Below are 24,217 nucleotides of genomic sequence, written 5' to 3' on the forward strand. Positions count from 1 at the left end.
CCGTCCGAAAATTGAAACGTGAAAAATCACATGAAAGACACGAATGTGTGGTGGCCTAGCAACAGTTTCTGTCTGAAGAATTTTGTTGTAGCGCCATGCGGCTAATGAGGGAACTAATATAGATCAAAATGATAACAGTCCCATCACCAAAAATTAGCTGGACCTGTACCTGTGTCGATTCGAATGTTGATAACTATACTACCAACTGTCAGCAGAAAGACGACAGTGTTAATATATCTTTTTATGTAGGATTTTTGTATTAATGTATTAACAGATACATTGCAAAAATTGTTAACGCTTATTGATCCAATTCAATCCCTTGTCATAAATTTTTTTATATTAATTGTTGATTTTTGCAACCTATTGATCAACCATTGTACGCATGTTTCATGCGGAATAGTTGCGTCGTAACAAAGTTTAGTTAGCTTGATTAGAACTACAACAATTAAGAAAGCAGATAGAGGGTTGGATAACCTGTATCTCGAATATAGCCGAATTTTTAACAGTGTACTTTCGGATTTTTTAACTCATTTCTTTTTTGTATTTTCACTACGTCAAAATGTTTATAAAACCTCTTAAAATAAAATCTAATAATCAATTGAAAGGAACAGAAAGGTTAGTATAATCTGATTGTTTAGTTATAATGAGTTATATGTACAAAAGATTATATGTATATTAATGAATTCTATATTATTTATGACCAGGAAAAAATTATGCGAAGAAATTTTAGCAGCATATCCGACGCTGACAGATGAAGAAACGCAATCGTTGATTCCTAAGAAAGAGACGATAAGCGTTATGAAAATTTTAACTTACAGTGGCCACTCAGGAAAAGTATATTGTGTAGCTAAAATACCCATGTTTTTCCAACTTGAATCTTTGCATCAGGCATTATTACCTACTATATTCACTTTATGGCATCATCCAAATTTGTTAAGGACTTTTACAACCTATCCTCCAGTTGTAACAAAACTAGCTGGAGGTGCAAATTTAATGTTGCCTGGAGTCAGTATCAAGGAGCCTGTAACATTATATTCTTTTGGAAAATTACAAAAGGGTACACCTGTTTCAGTAAACACAGATGATAATAAGGTACATTATTATAAAAGTTTATTCTTATTTTAGCATAGTTATAAAGAGGTATAATTATAATTCCTTTTGACCTAGGCACCGGTTGCTGTTGGCTTTACCGCTCTTTGTAGCGAAGACATGTACATGTCTGGTGGACACGGAAAATGTGTAGAAATTATACATGTAATAGGTGATACACTTTGTCAATTAGGGAAGCCTCCTGTAAGGCCAGACTTAGGACCACCAAATATTGATACAGATAATGATAAATTGGAAAATATAAATGAAATAAGTGAGCCAAGTAATGATAATATTGAAGAATCACTTGTTGAAATAATGGACAATTTAGAAATAAATAATGACAGAGTATCAGAGATTGAATCTCCTTGCGAGGAAGAAAATAAAATAGAGGAATCTGATGAAATAAAAAATTTATCTACCGGTCAAGAAGAAGCAACTGTGGATCCACTAAAGGAAATGGACAATTTGTTAGAATATTGCTTTTTAAAAGCTTGCAAAACTTCAGTAAAATCTAATGATTTACCTATGTTGACATCCAATTTCTTTAAAAATCATTTAATAGCTGCATGTCCACCAGATAAAAACATAGATATAAAAAAATCTCGGTATAAAAAACTATCATTGTTTTTAGCAGAAATGAAAGCAAAAGGTGTTATTAACACTTCTATAACTAAAGGTGTTGAAAGTATATTATCGATTAAGGTAAGATTTTTTAATGGAAGTTTGTTGGAACGTTTGTTACTCTTAATATAATTGTGCTATAACCTTTTGTAGTTTAATCATCCTCTTATAAAAGAACTAGTCATTGTGGAGGAACATACACCAATCCAGGAGCCAGTTGTTTCTAATGCAGCAGTTGTCTCCGAATGTTATAAAGTAACTGCCGATGTTTTGCCAGTACTATCAAAATTCAGATATGAGTGAGTATAGTGTCACACTCAGGATGTGTCATGTTGCCGCGATACAATAATTGCAAAAAGAATGATTTTCTCTGCAGAGCAGAAGTCGACAACTGTTACATCATATACCATTATGCTGTATTATATGACACGAATTATATACATTTTACTCCCATACAATGATTGCAGAAAAGGGGACATTATGAAAAGAGCTGAAATCAGAAAATGTTTTACTGAATATGTGAAAGCGGAGAATCTTCAGGATGGAAAGTAAGCAGTGCTTAGTCGATTATGTGTTTTATCGTGATTTGGTATGATCATTTAATTGGTTTTGTTTATAGGATACTGAAATTAAACCCGCAACTCGCAGGTATTATGAAAACCAAAGCGAATGTGGAAACTGTGTTGATGGAGGATGGAATAAATAAGTTTATTGGACGTATGACGCATATGCACGAAGTCACTTTAGCTGGAAATAAATTGTTACACACGGGCAAGTTGGAACCTATTGACATGAGAGTCACCGTCCGATCCGGTGGTAAGAAGGTACAGTAATTGATCTCCAAAATTACAATATGTACAATATTATGGAAACGTTAATATTTATTTAGTACTTATATTACAGGTTACGCTAGTAAACAATTTAGAAACATTTGGTATAAATTCTAAAGAGTTCAGCAAGGAATGCCAGAGCATTGGAGCGAGTGCAACAATTACGGACGAACCAGGAAAGAAAACTCCGAGTGTTCTGGTTCAAGGGAATCAGATTTTATACGTGTACAAATTACTTACGGGTAAGTAGTGAATTAACGTTTTGTAAGATATAAACATCTTTATGCTTAAGTCAAGTGAATGTTAATTTTTCAGAAAAATATCAAATAAAGAAGAATTATATAAGAGGATTAGAATTCGCCCCAAAGAAGCAAGGTTCTCATAAAAAATAGGTTGCCTGTCAAAAATTATCACGTGATAGATATAGCGCTACATCAAATTTTACCTCATAAACGATTAAATTTTTATTTATTTCCGATACGAAACTTTCCTGTTACAAGATTAAATTTTTACAGAATCATTTAAGAATCTCTTGACTACCAAAAAGACTGTATGCAGTCTTCATGATCGATACTATGTTGAATAAACGTTTATTAGAAACGTAGGTAGCATTCGATTCTGCCTGCATCAAAGCCGTCTGATGCCGCTACATCAATCGGTGTTACTACTTGAGATTTCAATTTAGGACGTCCTTAATTCCAAATATACGTATGCTGCCACTTCAATATATTTTTTTCTAAAAATATTTTTTATTAGGTGTTTCACTAATTCATTAATTACTAACAGTGAATATCAAATACAGGAAAACTTCTATGGATTGTAATTGCAATTTGACTGATCAATAAATGAATTCGCAACAAAATTTTATAGTTACTTATCTATCCCTAATCTTTGATAAACGATTAGAACAAAAACAAAATGAAAGAAAACTGATGACTGGATGAAAAAAGAATCGAGAATCGAAGTTTGTTAATATAATTTATTGTATATCGAGGTTTCAACATGGAAAAGTACAAATATTGCAATATAGGGCCCGCGAGCTCTCCTCGGGTGGGAGGGAGGGAGGGAGGGAGGAGGGTACGATTCACAGGAAGGAGAGACAACGCACGTTTGAGATATCTCGAGAATTTTTTCTTCATTTGTTCTGACGAAAATGTGCTTGCTATGCACTAAAACCGGGGATATGAGGTATACATATGCAGATCTTATGTGTTTCCGCTGTATTTTTTCTTTTCGCTTACCTGGCGATAGGGAAAAGTCAATGGGTTGACGAGCAATCCACCGATATTTCTTTTGAGTAAAGGAAGGTTCCCTCCTCTCCACGGCCCCCGCATATATTTAATACTCGTTTTGTTCTTTTTCTTTCTGCTACCAGTACGCACGGGCGCGTTACGATTGTGACGCGCGACGCGCACGTGCGTGTCGTGACAGTTATTACTCTTTTTTTTTTTATCATCATCATTACCATCATCATTATCATCATCGCTATCATCTTCACTTTCTATTCCTTAACTAAGCAGACGACCTTCGGCAACCATGATCACCCAATTTGATCGATTCTCCATCTAATTCGTCCATCGAAGAAACGACGAGTTCAGAAAGTATCTTAAAAGTACTTATTTCTCAAATTTTCCAACTTGTAAGACGATATTACTTTCTGATTGGATTGACGGGTTTTTTGGGCGGATATGACGTAACACTTCGGTGACTGTTTTCTAGATTTCTCAAGATAACGCGAATCTTGTATTTTTACAGTCATACGTTCAATATTTAGGGGTCGCTCGTCCGCGAAGTGTTTAACTATATGTAGCTCTCAAAATTTACTTTCTGGGAAACAACTGATCGTTTCTTAGCCGCCATCGACGAATTATGGTTAAGAACATTCGCATTCAACATGAAATATTTCAGAGCACCCTTGGTTTTTATTTTACTAACTTCCTCTTTAATCTCAAAATAAATAACTTCGTCCGAGATTATCATCACAATTAGCCAAATCTTGATCTTAATCTCAATCAACGAGCGTTATCACGGCTGCAACGAAGTGCCTTCGTTTCATTCTCTCCGTCTCTTTCTCACCGAAATTTCGTTATTATCATTACCATCTCGTGTGTCTATATCATTCACCCTCACTCTCTCTTTTTCTTTCCTCGTGCTCTCGTTTAGGTACATTTCTTACTTTCATACTCGCATTCTCTCGGTCTCTCTCACTCTCGCTCTTTCTTATTTCGCCTTCGGAATTTTCATAGTTTTTTTTATGCAACACATAATGCGACTAGGTAGTACAGGTTAATTAATAATTAATATCGTTAGTTATACAATAATAACGTATGACTAGACAATGCAAGATAATAATTATATCGTAAATAGTAATAATCATGGATCGCAATTTATATCAACAATTGTGATGGCGCGCACGTGTTCTCGAAAATGTTTTTGTCTGTTTTATTTTTTAAGTCATCTTTGTGTCTTTGTTCTGTGCCACAGTGTGCGTGAATGGTCTCTTTTTCTTGTACGTGTGGGTGCATGTAATCATGTATTTGTGTGCTATGATTGTACGCGGAGTTGTAGTACGTCCAATGTATAATCTTTCCGTTCCTCTATTTTGTTAGATGTTAAAGATACAAGAGTACGTTGAAATGTGTATGCCTCGTGTTGTTCATGTGTATATGGTATGCACCTATGTGTGCACTGTAATTTGTCTCGTGTATGATATAGAAAAAGTACATTAGCAAGAATCTTGTAAATTCGTGTAAATATTCAACACATTTCTAGTTCGTTGCCCTAAAGTGACGTTGAGGCGACGACGAAGAATGCTCGACGGAACCCATCAGGAACGAACATCCCATCGTTGTTTCCTCGAGAAATGAATTCTGTCCCGTTATGAGGATAACCTGCATGCAAAATGCGTATACGTGTGTTCTGCGATGAAGGAAGTGTGTTCTAATTTGCTCCGCTTGGCCGGTTACATTTTAGATCGAATAAACCTCGAATTTGCTATTTGATAAATTATGATTACACGTACGCAATGAAACTATCAATATGATACATAGTTACAACACATAAGTAAATAGAAAAAGTACATAGATCAAACTACTTACGTAACATCGACTTTTAAACATGTATGAATATTTAAATGAACGTACATAATTATAATAGTACAATGTCACGAAAATTATTATAATATTATGCTAATTTCAACTGTAATTCGAGGTGTTACTTGAACCTATTAAGACGGACTTGCGTATGCATATGTACGTGTATTATGTGTTTGTGTATGCGTATATGTGTTGTGTAGAGAGGAAGCTTTTTGCTCTGTACTACATATTAAATCGGTATCCCGATTAACCTCTTAAAAAGCACGCCCATATATACTTATTGCACAACAATAGCCGTTGCGGTGTTATTGAGATGCTTGAAAATTTTCCATGTGAGAAATATACGTGTATAATATAATATAATGTAAATACAATATAATATAATGTAATATAATATAATATAATATAATATAATGTAATGTAATGTATATATAGATATATCTAACCTCCACATAATACTTCAATGGGAATTCCTACCTGTAGTTGTATAAATAATACGTGTAAGTAATAATCATGCGATAAGTACACAGTAATATGATAAATGACGATAATTAAATACAGATTATACGTATATAGGTTTAGATTCATTCGCGTTTCGCACCTAGACAAATTGTAAATAAAACCATGCTCGGCCCCATCAGAAAGTTATACGAAGAAAGTATATTTCGCGAAATGCTCGACAAACAAATTATCGATTTAATTTGATTCGAGAGCGCTAGTCGATTGAAGATTCTACTCTTTAAGAGGTTAAGTGATCTGCTGGCGCAACGTTTCTAACAGGATCGATCGATCGTTGGATCGATAGATCGATTGAATTTGGAAACATATCGATGTATCGACGTACGATGGATCGACGGTTAACAGTGATTACACGGTATCCTTCGCGGTGACGGCACCCTATGAAATTAATTCTTCGAGAAATAATTTCGTCAGGATCCCGATGATGATCAAAGATGCTCTTTGTTACAAAGATAGAAAGAAAATATCCTCCACGACTGTCACCCACGTAAAAGCTCGAAAAGAAACCTTCTGATCTCTATATTTTCCCCAATTGTCTTCTTGATTCTAGTCTCGATATGCTGCGATCAAAGCACCAATCGTGATTTAACAATGAACAATGTTCGTGTCATTCGCGATCGAAATGATCAACGATATATATAAAGGTTAATTCGATTTTCTGACGTGAAACGAAAGTAACTCGCTCGCCAACGTAGAACCACCGAAGTGGATAGATAATCGAGTGTCTAGCAATTAACGAGGTAATTAGAAAGAGGAAGAAGCTCGGTGTTCCGATGCTTGGTCGATGCGTGAACGTTAGGCCTGTGCACGACCGACAGTAGTTCTAGTCCGTGCGTGATCAGACGCAGGCCAAACTTCCTAGCAGAGAAAGTAGCATCTCCGCGAGAAAAGAGACTTCTCTTTCTTATTATTTCTTTTCATCTTTCCCTAGAAAATTTTCTGTTTCCTATTCGCTCGGTAATTCGATCGAGTACCACCCGATCAAAAAGTAGTGTAAGTCCATGCAACATCAGACATGGACCGAAGTTTTTAGCAAAAATGTTTTCACTTCTTAGAAGTTTTTCTATTCGTCGACTTGTCTCGAACGTCGTTCGATCAACGCTAGTATAAACAGTATCGAATTTCAATTTCCAGGTATAGGTATATTTTATTTGACATTTAATTCGATCGATAGTAGTGCGTATCGTGTCTGATCAGACGCGATTTGAATTTTCTAAAACACTGTATTCGGAAATGAAGATCTTTTCTATTTTTAATCATATAATTTATATCTAGTTTAAACTAAGCATTATTAGTTTAAACATCGCCACGTCAATGTTTATAAGCTACCAATCGATCGAAAAACGATATTCGAGCCAAGCAATCCTTCCACAAATCAGTCTTACTTTATCTATACCCACTGATCTCCCTCAACCCCTCCATCCCACCCTAAACATTTTTTTAATAATAAATAATCGCTATACTTTTTTTTTTTTATCGTAAATCGTCCCATCGATAATCGATCTATCACGATTCTCGCGTTCACCGCTGGGTGTGAAGCGTGTTAATTTTCGGAATTCTTTCTCGTCTCTTTCTTTCTTCTTTTTTTTTTTTTTTTTAATAGCTCCTCTCCGGTGATATTACTCGCTATACATATATCCTATATACGTTCGTAAATCATTATCACGTATGATTTTGTGCAGTCCTTTTCGCGGAACGTCCGATGATATTACATTTAGCTTTTACACGTAGAGTTTGTCCTTTAGCAGAGAACGTTCTTGTAGATTTGACAGCATTTTGTGTGGAATCGTTCCGTAATTACTGGAAGCATCAGAAACTTTGGCGAGAACCATTGAAATTTAATCCTTAGCCAATGAACTTCATCAATGATATCACTTTATCAAAAGAAAAATATTATATTAAGATAGTACCATTGTATCGAAACACGGGGTTTACTTAAATGCTCATTCTCTCTTTTCTTACTAAGAACACGCGTTGTTTAGTCTATTTTATTACACGCGAAGGATTAAATTTCATCTTATATCAGTCGAAATTCTCGCTCAAGTAATTCAATCCGATGAACGCGTAATCAAACGGAAAGAAGTAAAGAGAAACGCGTGTCCATCGGAGTCTCTTTGTGCAAAAATCCTTTGGTAAAAAAGACCCTTTCTATTTCATTTCAATTCGATATACTTTCTTCTTTCTCTTCACTATTTTAATATCTTACTTGTTCTCGTCCATTTTCTTTCCCGTTTCGACGATCTAACGCCTAATCGTTATAATCTTATAGTAGTTTACCATACAGTTTATACCACCGTGTGTCACGTGTCGACCGATAATTTCTCACATTTAAATAGCGTTTTTTTATTATCAGTTACAGTTAAATATCGCTATTAATACCGTATTAAAACCCGTCATAAAATACATTACTCTATTATAATTCGCGTTTTTTTTTTACTCTTTTCCTCCTTGCCTCTTTTCTCCTCCTTTACTGTCTCTCTCTCTCTCTCTTTCTCTCTCTCTCTCTTTCACTCTTTTGCATCGTTAGTTTCTATTTCCATCTCATTCTGATTAAACACGCTTCTATCAGACTTTTCTCTCGGTTCGTTCAACAATTATTAACTTTGACGACGTAGCTAGGCGGTTTCAACGAAACTCTCCGGTTGTCTCATCCCTTGGAAACACACGTGACTCTATAGTCGTTACACCCTAACTCGCCGATTTCGATTGGAAAGTCACGAAGAGATTCGGTTTGACCCGAATGATCGAGAAGAACACCAGAATACCAGAACACATGGACGAAAGCTACGCTCTGAAAGGAACGTCGCTTTGAAATCGTCTCCCGTATATCTCTCGATATTTTTGCCATTTCTTTGGTTTCGCTGGCGCTAGAACGCGCCGATAATTTAATTCGTTCTCGGGTTACGTGTAATTTTACGAGAGCAACATGTGCCCGTTAAGTCGAAACTAATCGAATTGAGAAAGTATAACAACTTTAATAGAGTTTAGATGGATCGATTGTATAGGAACTTTTAATTTCCAACGAAAAAAAAAAAAAAATGTTAACGTTATTATAAGTATTTGAACGTAATTTTTCATAGAAACAGACACGTTTAGAAATTTGATCAATGTTCCTTTCAGACAGAATCGCTGATAATCTGTGTCAAGATAGTTGCAACGTTACCCGACTCGCTTGTCAATCGATCAACATTATATATATTGCGTATCACTTTGTTAATTTACACGACGATAACAGATCGCACCGTATTGAACACGAGTCGAATAAAACAGAAGCGAAATCGAGCGAACCAAATCTCCTTTCTCGATCGCCAACAAAGTAAAGATCTTTCGGTTGGATCGCGTGACTGAAAAAAAGTGGCGGACTTGCACAGAGACGTAGATGAAACGAGAAGGCTTAAAACAGAAGCGTGTTATCGAGAAAATTACAGGTGAAAAAAGTCATGTCCGTGTCAGATTTAAGAGCAACTTATATTTCCTTAAGTTACAAAATCATTCATAGTTTATGGTTTTGTCCATTAAAACGACAATCAAAAGACAACGGTATTTATTCGAGACAGAAAATTTCGGGGGTGACGAATAGCTTCCCTTGCGTTTTCTCGTTCGTTCACTCACTCGCACTTTCTCGCACTCTCGTTACGTATCTTTTTCTCTCTCTCTCTCTCTCTCTCTTTTTATATCGTTTTTTTTTCTATGTTACTTTTATGTTTTTTTTTGCGTTATTTTTAATTGTGTTTTTTTTTTTCTTTTCGATTCTGTTTTTGTTTCTCGTTAGATTAGTGCCCTCCGTTCACTTACGTCTACGGTTGTTTCCCATTAAAGCTGTAAATGTTTATTATAAAGACAATTCGTAACAGTCGGACAGATTTCACGCTCGGTCGTGATCCCTTTGAAAATCAACGATGTTTTTGCATTTTTTCATTTTTTTTTTCGTTTTTTAATTATTTTTGTCCTTACGAACGGACCGTCAAAATTTGTCTCTTAAAATGGTCAACATATGTGTACTTCTTTTTTTATTTGTTTAATTGCTTTAATCTATTTGTTGTCGTCTCGCGTTGCGAAATATTTTTTGATCTCGATCAAGTTCTCTTTAATCTTTTATCGATCCGATTGGCGTCGAATTTCGCGTAAAATGGACAAAAACGAGACGCACGGTCTCTCGCCTTCTTTTTCTCTGTTTTTTCTAAATTTTTTTTTTCCTTCGATTTTTGTTTCTTTTTGCATTGTTTCCACTCGATCGATGTGTTTCACACACGCCCTGGAGAAAATCACTGAGAACGATAAATGTATTGCACTGCGTTTATCCTGGGTGATAATAAATTTTTTTTTTATGAACACTTATACATACAACGTTATAATATCGTAATGGTAAAATCTGGTATTATAATAGTTAATACGGAATCACTGCGACAACTGCGAGTGTAGAAACTCGATTCCCTCGATCGCGTCGAGGATCTTCTACACTGGTAATTATCGGTCACACGTGGAATTATTTTTCGAAACTAAACGCCATTCGGAAAACTTTCCAGTAAGATTTAAAAGAAATGCACGAAAGAAGATGGAAAAGCTAAAGGGTATAATACGTTTCAATTATATATTTAAGGTGAAATTAGATCGATTAAAAAGTAACTCGTGAATCTCTGATCGAAAACATGTTGCTTTTGAAATTGATCGAAAAACGAAGTTCAATCTAAATTGAATTATCGATAAAATCAGCGTCAAGTTTCCAGAAATGATTCTACAAGTGTGCTGCTCACTTGGATAACATCTCTCCGCGAAAAAGCTCCTCTTATCTTAATACTGTCGATGAATAAACTTTCATTCGATTCCCTATAGAAATCCCTCGTCCTTTCAATAGAAAAAGGATAAATGTCTTTTTGGCGGTTTCGCTCACGAGAACGCGTCCGTTCGAGATCGATCGTTAGAAACGCGTCTAAATATAATTACGTACGATTATTAATCGCGAATTTTGTACCTCGAGGGTCTTGCCGTCTTGGAATGTGCAAAATTTCGACGATCCTCGTCTACGTGATCCATAAATCACCTTTTAAATGCAACCGTATCTTCTCTAAACACGTTCATTGGTTAAAAATCAAACACTCGGTCTAGGTTTAGCAACAGGATCGAAAGAGACTAAAGCTAAAAAAGCGAAAAGTAGTCAACGAACGTTGAAACATTGAAGGAGAAAGTAAGTAATGAAACGAAGTAGTCGTAGACGAGAAAAGGAAGTCTTTTATTCCGCGCCAGAGCCCTCGTACTCGGATGGAATGTATCTTCGATATTACGAGATCGTCGAGATCTAACAAGCACCTCGCTGTTTAAAACTTTTCTTCTCCCACCTGCCTCTCATCCTTCCTCTTTCGAAACAACTGAACTTAACTGCCTTAACTGTATCACTAATTTCGCATTCTCTGTTCGCGTGAAACCATCCTACGATACGCTTTCGTTCGCTAATTTTACTGTGCGCTCTTGTGCGATGATCGACGCCCTCGCGAAAACGCGCGATCGATTCTGTTTCACGATCTATCAACCTTTTGATCGTCGTCCGGTTCCTTTTTAAAATCCTACGTACGTAAACAGCGTACTTCGATAAACGAGTTTCATCGCTTTAGAAATAAATTCAGCAGGCGAAGACGAACGCTGAATTTATATTTAAATATAAATTTCCTCGACGAAGTACCGTCTGCGTATTTATACTTATATTTTGTACGATATCTTAACGTTGATTCCTTATCTCGCGACGGAGGATGTTGAGAAGCGTAAAATGACGGGATCCAAGGCGCGATCAAGAGGTTTGATCCGTTCCATTGATTCGGACACAGTGAATTGAGATCTTTGATTCTCTACAGATCGTACCACGACGATTATCCTTTCGTTGCCACTATCCCTTTAAATAATTTATATATCGCGTTCCGGTATGAGCAATTGATTTACCGACAGTCTTTCCGTCTCTCGATTACACTTAAACACGTTGAAATACATGAAAAGGAATTAATCTATCTTTCCCCCCTCCCATCCCTGTTCAACCAAGCGTTATATCTTCGGCAAAATATAAATTATTTAAATAGCGTATGGATTACGAGACTCGACCAGTTTCCTCCTACGATCGACCAAAGTCGTTTCCCACCAGTACCGTGATAAACCTTTGAAAACGGAAATAAAACGACAAATAGTGATAACGTGACAGAAACGATCCATCGAAGGATTCTTTAAAAAAAATTCCGCTATCCTTTCAAGAAAATCCATGAACGATGAGAAGGACTCGATTCGCTCCTCGAACCACGTGTATTTGGTTTCTTTCCTTTCTTTTGTCCTTCTTCTTCTTTCTTCCCCTCTTTTCTTTCTCTTTTTTTTCTTTTTTTTTTCCTTTTTTTTTGAGAAGTCGTCTTCGAGAGAACAAGCTCGAATACGAGGAAAAAGAAACGGAAGAACACGAGCAAACTCATTTCCTGCGTCACGGTGAACCTTCTGAAAAAACGGTTCGAATCCGTTCACGGAATACAAACGATCGAATGTACCTAGAAAACACCATTGTATGATCCATCTTGTATCTATACGTATGTATCATATATATCGTGCGAATCTTTCCTATTTTGTTAACAGAAATGCGAAAAGCGGCGGTTGCTTTTCGGAGAGCATTTCGTTTACGCGTCGACCACTAGAAGAAGAAGAAAGTGTGCAAGGAGATAAAACGGAAATGAAACGGAAGAAACCCCCACGAAGCACCGTGAAACTCACTTTGCTCTTTGCGTGTCCGGAAAATGTGCAGAACCAAAGTTTCCGGGGCACCCGTTGCAACAGTTCGTTTCTTTTTTCATTCTTATTTCTTTTTTAACACATTTGTTGCTGATCCGCTCGAGACCAGCCTGGCCAAAAATGGTCCGATCGCCCTTAATGAATAATATCCGCGCTCGGTTTTTAACCCTTTCTTTGTTTCTTCTCCTTTTCTCTTATTCTTTCTTTTTTTTTTTTTTTAATCTATTTTGCTTTTTCATCTCGCTTCGCTTTTTCCTTCCTCGTTTAAAGTGGAATTAATTACATATACTGTATATCATCTGGATGCTTACGTGTTTGTGTATGTACGTGTGTGTTCTCTTAAATCGCGTATTTAGTCACAGATTCTTTCGTCGCGTTCATTCTATCTCATTTTCTCATTGCCATTCGTAAATTCCATTCGATCTGGCACGATCTCTTGTTTCTTGCACGCGCACATTATCTTTGTTATCTGTTTGTCTGCTGTTTTGTGGTTTCTGTTTTGTTGTTGTTGTTGTTTCATTTTTAGTATCACTATAGAGTTATCGTAATTAAATATTTATACACCCATTGACAAACTAGCTACCACGTTTTTTTGTCGTTTAAATACAGTTCCATAGATATCAATTAATTTAATTAATTAATAGTTATTATAAGTTACGATAATTAATAATTAGAATAATCAAAACATGTACAGAAGATTATAGATTATCTCTTTCTTCCCCCACTGATCCATCTCGCTCCTCCTCTTCCGTTAGCCGTTTTCTCTTTATCGTCATTTCTTTTTCTAGCCACCTTTGTATTTACCCCCCCCCCCCAACTTTTTTCCTCCTACTTCTCTCTTCTTTTTTTCTTTTGTAACATTTTTCTTCTTTTGTTAAAGAGTAGTTATCGACTTTTCTCTTGATCCGCGAGTGACTCGCCTCGGAGTAATATCTCGAGGACTTTTATTTCTTTACTTTTTTCCTATTTTCTACCTGTTTCTCCTTAATCTTCCTCTCTATTTTTCTTACACGCACACACACACACACACACACACACACACACACACGCTCTCTCTCTCTCTCTAGTTCTCTCGCACGCAATCATCAGTCTCTTTCGTTCCCCTTTTAATTCGCTGATTCTCTTTCTCTCGCCGACCTCACCCTCTCCCTTTCTCGACCGTTTTTTTTATATTTTTTTTTTTTAATTAGTTAGCTTAAGTATATAAATACTTTTCATCTTCATTTTCTTTGTTTCTTTGTTCGCTTTGTTTGTTAGTTAGGCCTACTGTGAGCTAGAGCTGCTTTTTTGTTGTCGCGACAATTTTTCTCCCTTCCTTTTCAATCTGCCCCCCCCCTCCCCCTGTAACCGCGCCGACTTTCGACGTTCCGGCAGCGCATCCGGTCGGACGACGTGCTTGAGAACGCGTAAAAATAATTTCATCCTCCACCGATATACGACGCCTCTGCACGCTCTTTCACCCTTTCATTCCCTTTTTTTCTTCTCTCACGCACACGCTCGCTCATTCTTACATTCCCTTTCTCTCTCACACTCACACACATATATATATCATTTTTTTCTTTGGTTTTGTGCTCGCTGCAGGGTCGAGTACACCGTCTTTCGTGATCAAAGAAACGCCTCGGTCTGCGAACTCGCGGGAACGATCGAAGCGGAATGAACAGGGATGAAAGAAACAAGGACGTCCGAGAGGTCGAAATCGTCGACAAAGGAACGAAAAAAAAGAAAAGGGTAGCCTGACGAGACGAACGTCGCTCGAGTCGACTCGATAACGAGGACAAGAGGAACACAAAGGAAATTGAGGTGGGCAAAGGGTAGCGGTAATGGTTTTACGATTCCAAGGCAGGTGTACTGGACGCTGAGCGAGTAAGCTGCGAAACTGACAAGACGATCGAAGCTCGAAGGCCCGGCACGGTGGTTTTTAAACGAGAAAAAAGTTGCTTCGTCGAGCGACGGGAGGGGGACCGAGACGAAAAACGAATCCGTCGTCTATTTTCCAATTGCTGCTGTGCAAGTAAAACGCGCGGTGTTTATCAACCTTTTGTCTCTGGATTTTCCTCGATTTCGTTCACCCCTTCCGTCACCCCAACGTCACGTCAGTCCGCTGGAAAAAAGTTCGTTCGAAAATTCGCGAATTGTCATTTGTTGCTTTTCCTAGAAAAGAAAAAACGATTCAAAAAGTCGGGAGCCTATTCTCGTTCCGGTCTCATCGAGCCTCGCGCCATCGAGCTCGATGTTCCGCTTATATTCGCATCGTTCGTCGGCTTCGAACGACTCTACGAAGATTTATATCAGTGGATCCGAAAACGTTCGTTGCCGTTTCGAGTTGTTGAAACTCCAGCCGCAAATAGACAACGAACGGGAGCTCGGTGATCACGGAGGCTCGATCGATTATCCTAATCGCTGGGGGTTCACGATATACGTAATCTCTAAACAGCTAGTTCTAACGCTCTTGTTCTTCTCTTAAGTCCACGAGAAAAACCATCTTTTTGCTTATGCGTTATCCTCTCTTTATTTTTTGCTGTGTTTTCGGGAGTCTCTAGTTTCCCTGGAAGTTTCAGGAGAGTATCATCGATCGCAGCCACGATCATTCGGAGCTAATTAACTTCGCCTAAAATCTCAGTCTCTGCGGTATTTAGTCGCTTCGGTACAAATTGGAAGAGGATTGTTTACCCTTTTTTTTTCTTTTTGTTTCGTAGTTTCTTACTTTGCTCTTAGGTTGCTTTTGCTGCTTGATCGCGCGCCCCGTACACCAACGATCCCTCTAGTTTGTTTCGTTCGAAGAGGAGCAACGCAGTCACGGAATGTCGTTTTAATATCATCGATCGCCGTCTGGCTAAAACCACGTGTATGTCTAAACGATAGATAAATCCACCTCGATCCACTAGCGATCGATTAGGAATCACGTTTCACTCTACCGATCGAAATGCAAATTCCCTACCGTCGATATTGGCCCTTTCTCTCAAAAAATTTGTCTATTCGAGGAGCAAAATTTCACTTTCGATTCGGTAAGTATTTCTTCTGTTTTTTATATATACTTCTTAGCTTTGCTTTTAAACAACTCGAGATCTTCCGTTCTCATTCGGTTAAAACTGCCCGTTGTCGTTCCACTGTGGACCTGCGCGCGAGCTGTACACGACAGCGAGACGCGAAGAACGAAACAGCGCGAATCGTTGACTCGATGTTGCCGCGCGATAGACACGGATCGACATTGAATAGACTCAATCGAATATTGAACGAACGATCACGAGGATCGTCGAGCGCGACAACCACTATCGAACATCTCGAATGCGTCTAACGTGACGATGAAGCGCCTTTCCGGCGACAATGAATGCGAATCACGATGAGCATCGACGACGAGAGAACAGGACGACGATAACGAAGGACAACGATCCCCTGGATCGACACTGAGCCGACAGTGAATCGACGATCGACTCGCCTTTATAAAACGATCGACAAGTTGTCGAATGGAGACAGCATTGTGCGTTGTTCAAACTGACAGCGACGTATTTCATCTCGCGAGACCTCGTTTCCGATGAAGAATAGGTAAACCTCTCTCGATTCGAATCGATTACGGTGTTTTCTAAATTATTCACCGGTTGGATCTCTCGAAGAAATGCGTATTCAATGCTATTACGAAGATGGAACAGTCCCTTGTCCAGAGACTTCGTTGATCGATCGTCGTTCACATTCTCCCAGAACCGTAGCTGTTTAGTTCTAATCATTTAATTAACGTCAATGGATAATCGATATAGTCGATGGATTCTTTGGAAATCCGATTGGTTTATACATATTGGCGATAGGATCTATCGAGAGAGGAATGCTGCGAAGAAATGTTGCCTATTTGCACATTCTTTGCGCCACTAAGGGATGTTTGTTTGCGATATACACGTAATGCTGTACGAGGCAGGAGACCTGTTCTCGAAGATGACAAATTACGCCAAGAAAGCTGTAGAGAATTCACTAACTAAGAAAATTACTAACTAATAAGGAACGTAAGCTGTTCGGATAGAAGAAGTTGGCTGAATTTGTCAATTCGTAATGATGCGGAGAACGAACCGATAAACCACTCCTTCAACACGTTCGTAGAAACACCTCTTTTACTTTTTTTACTTTTTCATTGGTTAAAAGGTACAAGAGAAGTATAAATGGTTGACTTTTACGGGTAATAATATCGCTAATGCGGCTAACGATTAAATGCAAATGTCCTAATAAAGGTAATGTCGTTCGTCCGTCGGTGAAATTATCTAAAAGCCGCGGAATGTGACGGAACTTTTACGTCACGTTCGGACCGATTTCAAAACGCTTTGTATTAAATGAGTTTATTAAAAATTTATACAGGTCATAGGAGAGTTACAGGCGATATAAATTTTTGTTTACAACGTGATCGCAAATTTGTCGATATTCCAATTTTCGTGCGTCGAATAAAAATTAAATTTCCAACTGCTATGCAGCATCCTCTTGTGGAGGATTCGCGAGAGATCCTCAAAGCGTTCGGAATCAGTTCGAAAGCGATTCGATCATCCTCCCGTCTCAAATATCCATCTTATCATCGAGAATAGACACATGGTGCCATTATCGCGTAAATGTGTGCCCTATTGTGTTCCCTGTGTACGTGTATGTATGTGTATATGTCTGACTCCGTATTCCCTCTCTTTTCTATTAATCACCGATAACAAAACACTCATTATCATCGTCATCATCGATAGCGATATAACTAACAACGATTATTGAGACATAAATACAATATATATAATGTATATCTAACGTAATAATCGTATGGTAATATAATTTTATAGTTAAGTAGATTAGCGTGTCCCCCCCCCCCCACTCTCGCTGTCTTTCACATCTCTCTCACTCTCTCTCTCTCTCTCTCTCTCTCTCTCTCTTTCATTATTCCCTTTCTTTTCTTCTTACTTCGTTCGTTCTCTCTTTATCTTCGCGTTCTTGCCTCGATCGATCTTTCCACGTTTTCCCCTCGCCTTTTCGATGGCTTTCTCTACATTGGAAAGAACGGGACAGGGCCTGTGCGATCATCCGTCGTCCCGACGAGTATCCTCGTCGCGTTGTGCGTCTCTTCGACCCTTTCCGAGTCTGTGTAGCATCGACAACCTCTTCTAATATACTGTGCGCTAAATTGAGCAGCTCCGACCGTTATTGCACTCGTTAAAGAGGAAAGAGAGCGAAACCCTTGTTTCTTAATCTTGTCTTCACCAGGTCATCGTTCCATCATCATCGTGATAATATCATCTTCTCTCGATAATATCCTTATTTACGTAGGCAACTGATGACGTGGACGCGCTTCATTCCCTTTCCCCTTGGCACCAGTTTCCGTCCTTCGACACGGTCTCAAGTTTACCGAGGGACTACGTCCTCGCCTATCGTTATCAATGATTGGTTTTCACACTCCAACAAGTCTCTATCGTATAGTTTTACTGTTTTATTGGCGCAACATTGGGCAGTATATATAACCGAAATGCGCACGAGAGTATTAAAGCTACTTGCGCGGCCGCCTCGTGGCATTTGTACTTTTAACAATGAGTTCTATCGTTTTCCGAAGTATCACGAACCGTTTCCATTAATTTTCTATGATCGTGGGCGCCGTTGGAACCTTCCGATCGACCTTCACCTTTCGATACTTAACGCAACATTGTTATACGATCCAATATCGTTGACTAATCATCCGATGTTCGTGTGTCGTAATTGTACAGCGACTATCGATAGGTTTGAGATCAATCTTTTTAACGCGTCGATCGACACACGAACATTGCCTTTGAGATCACAGACTATCAGTGGGAAAGAAGCAGAGACTCGTGTGTCGGTTCACGCGCCCGAACGACTCTCCTCTCTTTACGTGCGCAGACGGTTAAACTTCTCGATGGACACGAATTTCTTGTCGGTTCCACCGGGTCGCCCACGATGGAACAAAGATAATTATAGAAATGTTACGAACCACGATCGACGAGCGTGCAGTAAATATCCAGCGAAACGTCGGTGTACGCTGCGCTCGCGCGTGCTACGCATCGATTACATCAGTCTCTGTGAGCAACGAGGAATGTCAGGAAGCAGAAGAAGATATATATTATATTTTTTTTAACAGGATGGATAGAAAATGTAGATGTAAACCATGGTTGTTTGGGAGGCTGGTGGCAACTGAAACAAGTAATCGAAATAAAACAAACGACGTATTTGAACCAAACACAAATCAGTTTAATCCTTAAATAAAACATAATTTCTGTTATGTTATATAATAATTAAATAAATAAATAAATAATCGGTAGTAGTAAGCAGTAGTAGTAGTAATAGTAGTAGTAGTAGTAGTAGTAGTAGTAGTAGTAATAGTAGTAGTGGTAGTGGTAATGGTAGTGGTAGTGGTAGTGGTAGTGGTAGTGGTAGTGGTAGTGGTAGCGGTAGTAGTAATGGTGGTGGTGGTGGTGATAGTAGTAGTGGCAATGGTAGTCGGAGTAGTAGTAGGAGTAGTAGTAGTAATAATAGTAAGTAATAGTAGTAGTGATGGTGGTGGTGGTAATAATAGTAATAGTTATAGCAAGTAGTTATAGCGGTTGAGAGAAAGTAACGGTAGTAGTATGATGTTAAGTAAAGTGAGTAAGACGTTTTTTTCCTCTGTAGTGGTACGAAAAATTAGATAGATAATAAAGGCATTAAGGTTTTACACGTAGCTACTAGACGAGAGACACAAAAATTATATACGATCATAGTTAATAATAGTAATAATAATAATAATAGCAATAATAATAATAATAGTAATAATAATAATAATAATAATAATAATAATAATAATAATAATAATAGCGATGATTATCGTGACGATGATCGTGATAATGATGATGATGACGACGAAGATGATGATAATAATGAATAATAATAATGGCAATGACAATGGCAATAATAATAATAATAATAATAACCAGAATAATAAGTATAATTAATATACGTAATAATAATTATGAAAAGGAGAAAATTTATAGTTTTAATATTAGAAAACATTGAAACTGATTTCTTACATGCGATTCGTCCCCCGTTCAGAGGGTTATCGTACGTTCCCCCTTCGAAACCCTCACGCTTCGCCAAAAATCATTCGAGCTACAATTGTATATGTGGTATCTCCTATACGCACCATTGTATCCAGTTACGCAACTATCCTGCTTCGATTAAAGTCGTGTTACTATCAGTTTTTTCGTACCTTCACAGCAAATCAATCAAGGATCATGATCGGCGCAAGAAGCATCGAAGCAACGAGGGGCGAATCGTTTCTCCTTTATCTCTGACGTCTGTAACACACGCCACTGCACGCGATGACGCCAGTTTGCTTTTTGTCAGCCGACCAGTGTATAATTTGCACTAATATCGAGATCTTGTTTGCCCCGTGGACGCGTCGATCGCGTCGTCCAACAACACCCGATCGAAAGAACCGAAGGGTGTACGCGTCGCGCGCGATCGATCGATATTCACGAGTTTTCCAAATAAATAAAATAAAATCTTAGCAGAAAGCATCTGTTGCTTGAGGTTCAAATTACGTTTTTTTTTTTTTGGGGGAGGGAGGACAAGTGTATATCGTCGTGCTCCTAGGGAGCATATTCTCTTTCGAACGAACAGCCTGTTCCTCGCTCCCGGACTAGACACAAGAAGGTACACATAAATAGGACAACATATATATATGTGTATATATATATATGTGTGTGTGTATATATATATATATATAAATATATATGCTACGCTTTTTCCTGTCGCGTTATACTAAACCTAGGAGCTTAAGAAATTTTCGAAATTTACTCACGATTAAGTACTTACGATCCATGTTCGTTCGCGCTAGTCCCGATCACCGCTACAAGGTAATATGTATTTAAGAAAACGTAATTCGATATTCTTCTATCCAATTAGTCTTTGTTCGCTATCTAAGAAATAGATTTGGTTTTTGGTTTTCGATAGTACGTCTAATCCCATTCAGGGGAATTACTTGTATGGGCTAGCGCGGGCGAAACGGTTCGCTTACCTTATACATCGTACCACCTAAAACGCGCCTTCTTTGAAATCGCCTGTCTGATTTGCTTACTAGTCTAAAGAAAAGAGTTTTCTCGTTCTCTGTGTGGAGAGAGGTTCTTAACACGCGGCGCCGTTTTCTATGCACTGACGCCTTTTTGCACGTAGACTAGACACGTGTTTCCCGATGATCCGGAAATTATTCGTCGATCGTACTTCAACATCATGTCTGTATCACATATCCGTGCACCGTCGCGAAGTGTTTCTTTCGTTTAATCCTTCGTTCTTTCTTCGTTGCAAGAAAAGACACGACGCGTCCAATCTGCGTACCGTATGTATAAGTAAACCGTCTCTATGAAATATTATTTTGTACGTTGGACTTTTTTTTTCTTTCAATATTTTCGTTAAAAAAGGGAAATCGAACGTTCGTGTTTATAAAAATCGGAACATCTTCGTTGCGACGGGGAGGAAGAATCCCTCCTTTGTTCCTTTTCTCCCCGCTGCAAGCAATGTCTTTGTATGTATACGTGTACGTGTGTGTAAAGTGGATGTGTGTTTTTGTTAAAAAGTTGGCTGACAAAGTTCTTCTAAAACGTCCAAGTTTGTGGACGGTGCACATTCGAGGGACACTAATACGCGATGCTCGATAAAATCAGACTCTGCACTCAAGAAAGCACTTTGTACTAACTAAGATCTCTCTTATACGTACATATTATCTATACATAAGAAAAATAAAAGAAAAAAAAAAAAAAATGAAAAAGAAAAAAAACGAAAAGAAAATGAAAAATTGGATATTCTTTGGACAACCGGCAGAGAAGTACAAGAGCTCGTGACTAGCAAAAAGAAAAGATACAACACGTTGCTACGTTATCAGGAAACATGACGTAATCCCTCGGGTCACTTTTATGACATTTCGATCTCTCGAATTCTCGCGACATCGCATTGTAATGTATAGCACATAAGCCCTAAAATATCTTCTTAAATAGATAATAATTATTATACTTCGTCTTTCGGTACTCGTCGAATGATGACTCGTCCTTAATTTAACTACGGATTAAGAAAGTTTAGATTCTTTAAGTACGTTTAGTCTCACTGGCTAAACAGGAGAAAGAAAAAGGGGAAATCGATCGTCTGCATTTAACAACTAGTTCTCCCGCTCTCATCGGCGCCTCCTCGCATCCTAAAAATCGAACGCGAGGCTTCTCACATGTGTCAGTGTCGTGATTTTGACTATTGGTATTCATTCCCGTTTCTCTTATATCCTCTACCAGAGAGCGACTTGCCTCCTTTAGTATTTCGATCGATCTATCGATCGTCCCCGTCCCGTCCTCGATCGCGATCCGTCTGTATTGTCTCGCCACGTCCTTCTATTCTCTCTCTACTCATTCGTATCTCCTTTCTCTACGCCATTCCCCTACAGTCACCTACTACTACGCACTCTTTTCCATCCTCCATATGTATGTCCACCGATCCTTTCCATTAAGTTCACACGTAGCCGATCTAATCGGGAAAACACGAGGCACTGTCGCGTTTTCTTGTCCGCTTCTCTTACGTCGTGAGTTGTCAATGATTTTAGAAAAAAAAAAAAGAAAAAAAATCAATCAGGCCCTGCCTTTTATAAATTTTGCTCGAGTCTCACAGCCTGACGTCGTCGTGACTCTTTGGTCTAGTAGAAGGGACTCTCGTCCTCCCTTTATTTCTCTCGCCAACTCGATTTCCATGACAAATTATCTCCTCTATGTTTGTCGATCGATACGGTAACGTTATTATTATTATATTTAGTATTACGTGGCCCGTGTATCCGCGTACATATACATAAATCGGCAATATGTATGTACAATATTCGCAAGCAGTCGCACGAGCCACGTTTGGTCGCTACGGACGTACCTTTCTTTTCGTCCGATTTCATCTTATCGTTTATTCCGTCCAAGCCGCGGGAATGAAGCGACACAGTCGCGAATCCCACGAGCTACGGAAGCCGACAGGACCTCGCGTTAACCTTCTGTCGTGGACGAACAGCGGGAGAAAAGAAACGAGTAACCAGAGAGGGAGAGGGTGAAAGCTAAGGCGAAGGAAATAAAGAAAAAGCGAAGCTTCCTCTTTACCCTCCTCTTCGTTCCTGTGCACGATGTATAATTAGGGATATCGGGCGAGCGATCGCGTACCACGACCTACCTCTCTTCGTCTTCGCTGTCTGTTCATCCTCGTCTCTCTACGTCCCTCTCCCTCTCAGCCACGCGCACCTACTGCATATGCATCGCACCCTTGCTCGTACAGACACACGTATACACGCACACACACGCACGAGTATCTCTTAGCATTCTCCCCTTTCTTCCTGTTCTCTCACTCTGCTCCTGTCTTTTTTCCTTCCATCATCCCTCGGCCGAATATTCTCCAGGGAACTCAGCATCCTTCGAATATTAGTCGGAATTGTACTCGTCGTCGTGGTTCTCGTAGTCGTATCTGCCCCACCGATATTTCTTCACGGAGACCAGAGCCCTAGTCATCTTTTCGTATTTGGACACATCGGCCAGGTAATCGTTTAACGGGTGATTCTGCTGCTGCTGCTGTTGTTGATGCTGGTTATGGTAGTTCTGATTGTTATGATGGTTTGCTCCGCGATCACGACTGTTCAGGGTGTTGATCACGGAATCGACAGGGAGATGGTGGTGGTCGATCTTCTTAGTGGAAGCACAGGCAGTCGCGAGCGCTTGGACGGTCGCGGGCGTGACCACAGCCGCAGCCGCAGCCGCGGCCGCAGCAGCAGCAGTCGCTGTTGCGGCGACCACCGCGGCTGCTGCGGTCGTTGAACCGAGCACGGTTTTGGTTGCGGTCGCTTGACCGATCACGGCCGCGGCTGCCGCCACAGCTGGCGTTGCTGCCACTGCTGTTCCTGCTGCCGCTGCTGCTGCCGCTGCTGCTGCCTGATGATGGTGATCGTGGTGTTGCTGGTGCTGTTGCTTGTCGTTCTACGTCGCCTTGCTCTTGTTCGTCTTGAAGCTCACTTGAAGAACCCGGTTACCTAGCGTGTAACCGTTCAAGCTCTGGATGGCGACCACCGCCTCGTCATAGTTGGTCATCGTCACGAAACCGAAGCCTTTGCACTTGTTCGTCTGCAGGTCGCGGATCACTTTGACCGATTGGACGGCGCCGAACGGACCGAATAACTGCCACAGCACGTTCTCCTCGGTCTCTGGAGCGAGGTTGTACACGAAGATACACCAGCCGGAACCGTTCATCGCGTTCCCGGGTAGCATTGAGTTCGCCAAGAGATCGCCTGCCAGCGGACTGTACCTGAAACAGTTTAGT

General features: G+C 39.2%; 2 protein-coding genes across 7 annotated transcripts in view; one reads left to right on the plus strand and one right to left on the minus strand.

The window, feature by feature from the left end:
• Window positions 1-135: 135 nt before the first annotated feature.
• Window positions 136-3,405, plus strand: Eif2d (eukaryotic translation initiation factor 2D). Its single transcript, XM_072005933.1, has 8 exons — window positions 136-615; window positions 705-1,092; window positions 1,168-1,794; window positions 1,867-2,012; window positions 2,181-2,261; window positions 2,333-2,537; window positions 2,617-2,785; window positions 2,859-3,405. Exons 1-8 carry the CDS (start codon window positions 560-562, stop codon window positions 2,933-2,935), a joined length of 1,749 nt encoding a protein of 582 aa, XP_071862034.1. The 5' UTR covers window positions 136-559; the 3' UTR covers window positions 2,936-3,405.
• Window positions 3,406-9,606: 6,201 nt separating this feature from the next.
• The window catches only part of LOC139988468 (ELAV-like protein 2), a 51,970-nt gene continuing 37,359 nt past the window's right edge, over window positions 9,607-24,217 (minus strand). For 5 of the 6 annotated variants that reach the window (XM_072005964.1, XM_072005966.1, XM_072005961.1 and 2 more), the window contains one exon: window positions 9,607-24,202. In XM_072005964.1, coding sequence (XP_071862065.1) covers window positions 23,878-24,202 — 325 coding nt within the window. In that variant the 3' untranslated portion in view covers window positions 9,607-23,877. The remainder of the gene's footprint in view (window positions 24,203-24,217) is intronic. The other variant, XM_072005963.1, reaches the window with a different exon arrangement.

Source organism: Bombus fervidus, chromosome 6, assembly GCF_041682495.2.
Source record: "Bombus fervidus isolate BK054 chromosome 6, iyBomFerv1, whole genome shotgun sequence".
Lineage (NCBI taxonomy): Eukaryota > Metazoa > Arthropoda > Insecta > Hymenoptera > Apidae > Bombus > Bombus fervidus.

Bases quoted from the DNA above. Each gene is read 5' to 3' on its own strand.
- Eif2d (XM_072005933.1), top strand. From the start codon at position 560: ATGTTTATAAAACCTCTTAAAATAAAATCTAATAATCAATTGAAAGGA. The intron at 1,795-1,866 runs GTAAGATTTTTT...AACCTTTTGTAG, and splicing joins AAAGTATATTATCGATTAAG to TTTAATCATCCTCTTATAAA. The intron at 2,786-2,858 runs GTAAGTAGTGAA...TTAATTTTTCAG, and splicing joins CGTGTACAAATTACTTACGG to AAAAATATCAAATAAAGAAG.